This window comes from Cervus canadensis, chromosome 25, assembly GCF_019320065.1.
Source record: "Cervus canadensis isolate Bull #8, Minnesota chromosome 25, ASM1932006v1, whole genome shotgun sequence".
In the NCBI taxonomy this organism is placed as follows: Eukaryota; Metazoa; Chordata; class Mammalia; order Artiodactyla; family Cervidae; genus Cervus; species Cervus canadensis.
In genome coordinates, this window is record NC_057410.1 from 24204588 (window position 1) to 24209202 (window position 4615).

Below are 4615 nucleotides of genomic sequence, written 5' to 3' on the forward strand. Positions count from 1 at the left end.
GGCAAAAGAAATGAAAGTCAACATTTTAGAAGATTTCAGCATACAGTGATTAGGATAACACAATCTTCATATTAACACCTAAATAGCAATCACCTTATTAAAATATGCATGTGAACTCTTACCCAATACAGATAATTCAATGGAACATGAAAAGATATATCCATGAATGTGTTTTCTTATGAATGTAACAATCATTTAATGTTAGGAAATTTACAGTTCATCCAATAAGACATACATTATCTCAATAAGTGGTGAAAATCAACTTTATAATATTCAATATCTATTTTGATAGTATACTTTTATAACTAAAAATGGATACCTATAACTAGATAAGATAGAGGCTCTATGCTGATGTCTAACATTATATTAATAATGAATTGTCAAAGCAGTTTTTCTTTTTTGAATTTTAATTTTATTCTTTATTAAATGTTTTTACTGAAATATAAAGTATAATATATAAATTACAGGCATATAATATAGTGATTCACATTTGTTAAAGAGTATACTCCATTTATAGTTATAAAATATTTGCTATATTCCCTGTGTTATACAGTATATCTTTGTAGCTTACTGTTTATCTAATAGTGTGTACCTCTTGATCCCCTTGGAGAAGGAATGGCTATCCACACCAGTATTCTTGCCTGAAGAACCCCATGGACAGAGGAGCCTGGTGGGTTACTGTCCAAGGGTCACAAAGAGCCGGACACAACTGAGCAACTAACATTTCACTTCACTTTACTTAATCCCTTACATCTGGGTTGGCCCTCTCCCTTTTCTCTCCTCACTGGTAAAAACTATTATGTTCTCTATATCTGTGAGTCTGCTTTTTTGTTATATTCCCTAGTCATAGTTTTTACATTTCACAGAGATAACCATATAGTATTTGTCTTTCTCAGTCTGACTTATTTCATGTAGCGTAATGCTCTCCAAGTTTACCCACATTTCTGCAAATGGCACTATGTCATTCTTTTTTTTTATGTCTGAATCATATTCCATCGTTTATGTATAATACATCTTCTTTATCCGTTCATCTGTTGATGGCCACTTAGGTTGCGTCTATGTCTTGGATGTTGTAAATAGTGCTGCTATGAACATTGGGGTGCATGTATCTTTTTAAATTAGCCTTTTCATCTTTTCCAGAGATATGCCCAGGAGTGGGATTGCTGGATCATATGGTAACTTCAGTTTTATAAGGAACATTTATAATGTTCTCCTTAATGACCATACCAGTTTATATTCCTATTCAGAGTGTAGGAGCATTCTCTTTTTCCTACATCCTCTCCAGAACTTATTTGATGATGGCCATTTTGACTGGTATGAGGTGATACTCAGTGTAGTTTATATTTGCATCTCTAATTAGCAGTGTTGAGCATCTTTGCATGTGCCTGTTTGCCATCTGATGTCTTCTTTGGAGAAATGTCTATATAGGGTTCTTCCAATTCTTTAATTGGATTTTTTTATATTAACTTGTATGAGCCTTGTGTATATGTGGAAGTTAAACCCTTGCTGTCAATCACTGGCATGTATTTTTTCATACTCCATAGATTGTGTTTTTGTTTTGTTCATGACCTCCTTTGCTGTGCAAAAGCTTATAAGTTTAACTAGGTCCCATTTGTATATTTTTGCTTTTATTTATTTTTCCTTGAAAGACTGACCTAAGAAATTATGGTATAATTTATGTAAAAGACTATTTTGCCTAATTGTCATTTGTGAGTTTTATGGTGCCCCAGGGGGCTCAGATGGTAAAAATCTTCCTGCAGAGAGACCTGGGTTTGATCCCTGGGTTGGGAGGATCCCTGGAAAAAGGAATGGCTACCCACTTCAGTGTTCTTGCCTGGATAATTCCACAGAAAAGGAGCCTGGGAGGCTATAGTCCATTGGGTCACAAAGAATCGGACACGACTGAGCAGCTAACATTCACACACGATATCATAATTTGTATGTAAGTTTTTAAGCCACTTTGAATTTATATTTATGTATGGTGTGAGGGAGTGTTCTAACTTCATTGATTTACATCCACTAAAAACAATGCTCTCTTGCTGTTTTAATTTACATTATGCTACTTCTAATGACTTCTCTCTGGCTTCCATATGTATATACATCAAATATGATGATACATTTTAAAATGATGTGTGTTTCAGGCAAGAGGTTTCAAAATGCAATAACCATATTTAGTGTAATGATATGCTCATTCTTATTTTATTTTTATTGCGGTAAAAAACACACCACATAGATTTAACGCTCTTAAGTTTTTACATGGACAGTACTGTAAAGTATATGCAATGGCACTGTAACAAATGTCTTTTTTATATTGTGTGACTGACACTATATGCCCTTTGGTTAGCAGTTTCCCAATCCTGTTCCCCCAGACCCTGGAAACCACCATTCTACTTTCTGCTTCTATGAGGTGGACCTTTTAGATACCTCATATAAGTAGAATCAAACAGTTTTTCCTCCTCTGTGACTGGGTTTTCTCACAATATCTTCAAGTTTCAATTATGTTGTCACACATTGCAGACTTTCCTTCTTTATCAAACTGAATTATACTCCATTGTATGACTGTACCACATTTTTTTAATCCATTCATTTGCTCATAGACATTTAAAATGTTCATTCTTTGCTTATTCTTTGACTATTTGCAGGTACATGCCATTTAATGCCTATGGTACCGCCAGGTCAGGTAATTAGCTGTCTCATTCTGGAACACTAAATGTGTCTAGGTGACTTGTTCTTTGCCTTTCTACTAATGGGCTTCTTTGTGTAACTCTGCATGTCAAGTAATGGGCTCAGGGAGCTTTGTTCATGTCAAGGTCTTTGTTCTTGTTCTGCCTCCTCAACTGTAGTGAAATTACTCCTTCTGGATTAGATTCCAAGGCTGCAGTAGGAGCTGATGTCTCTGAGCCTTTCCCCTCAGATCTATGATTGGCCAAATACTTCTCTGAGTATATTTTTTTCAGCTTTTGGAAGTCATTTCACTTCGAGTAAGAAACAAATATAATTAACTTAATCAAAAGTCAAATTACATAGGAGCTCTGTTTACAAAGTTCTCTCTACTTGTAGATTGCTTCTCTTGTAGAAGAAAGGTCCCTTTGCCATTTCTTACCCTGAGACACATATTTGCTGCCTCAGTATCCTCTGCAGAGCTGCCTTCACCTCCTGGTTCTTGAAGCTGTAAATGAGGGGGTTTATCAAGGATGTGATCACACCATACTGTATGGAGACAACTCGCTCCAGGACTGATCCTGAAGAGGGGCTGATGTACCTGAATAGAGCCGTCCCGTAGAACAAGAGCACCACGGTGAGGTGGGAGGAGCAGGTGGAGAAGGCTTTGCCTCGGCCTTTAGAGCAGGAGATACTTAAAATGGCAAGAATGATTTTTGAGTAAGAGAAGAGGATTGGGGGAAGTGTCACAAGTCCTAGAAATGCAGTGGACCCAGCTAGCAGGATGGTGTTAGGCATGGTATCACTGCAGGAGAGAGGGAAGAGTGAAGGCAGTTCACAGCTGAAGTGGGAGATGATATTGGGACCACAGAACTGTAAGTTCTGGGCACAAAGATTATTCACTAGTGAGCTCAGAAACCCCATCAGCCATGCTGCACTCACCATTGCAGTGCACAGAGGTCCGTTCATGATCACAATGTACAGCAGAGGGTGACAGATGGCAGCATAGCGGTCATAGGCCATAGCAGAGAGCAGGCAGCCCTCAGTGCCTCCAGAAAATATGAAAAAGAAACTCTGGGTGATGCATCCCCACACTGAAATGGTTTTCTTCTGAGACAGGAAATTCTGCAGCATCTTGGGCACAGTGACTGAAGAGTAGCATATGTCTAGGAAAGACAAATGACCAAGGAAGAAGTACATGGGCGTGTGCAGGTGAGGATCAGTCCTGATTACCAGGATCATCATCAGGTTCCCCATCAGGGTCAGGAGGTAAATCCCCAAGAAGAGAACAAAGAGCATGGTCTGGATATCTGGGTCAGTAGACAACCCTAGCATTACAAATTCATCAATAATGCGAAGGTTTTTCATGGTTTCTTAGATATTCCATCCCTAAAGGGAAAGAAATATTTACTCATTTGGTGGGATAATGATCTGAGTCATTCTCTGCGAATAGGATTTTTTAATCTAAAAGATCTGCTTTTTAACTTTCAGCCAGAAAGTGAATCTGAGTATAAATACCTGACAATCCTATTACCCAATTAAATAATGCAACTTTCCTTCTCCTGCCTCTAAATACTCCCTATTAAGCTGAACATAGCTCCCCCATAATACTTAACACTTTCTAACATATGGATAATGGATCTAGTACATTAAAGATTATTTTTCCCTGTTATAACTTATATTACACACAAGCAAGGATGTTTTTCTGTTCATCACTACCCACCCTGCCCATGAAAGCAATCAAACTTGCCAATAAAAGTGAATCATTCCATAAGTTTTGAGTAGAGAAGAGGATCACAAAAGTGTCACAATGCAGTCGACTCAACTAGATGGCTCTAAAAAACATTTGTTGAATAAAACAATGGTGCCTCCTAGTACAATCCCTTAACTGTCATTGCTGCCATCCCCTGACCTGTTAGATCAGGGGATGTTAGTGTGTTAGTGGCTCAGTTAT

General features: G+C 37.8%; 1 protein-coding gene across 1 annotated transcript; it reads right to left on the reverse strand.

The window, feature by feature from the left end:
- Positions 1-3099: 3099 nt before the first annotated feature.
- On the reverse strand, positions 3100-4029 carry LOC122427565 (olfactory receptor 8S1-like). The gene has a single exon (XM_043447128.1). It carries the CDS (start codon positions 4027-4029, stop codon positions 3100-3102), a length of 930 nt encoding a protein of 309 aa, XP_043303063.1.
- Positions 4030-4615: the final 586 nt, after the last annotated feature.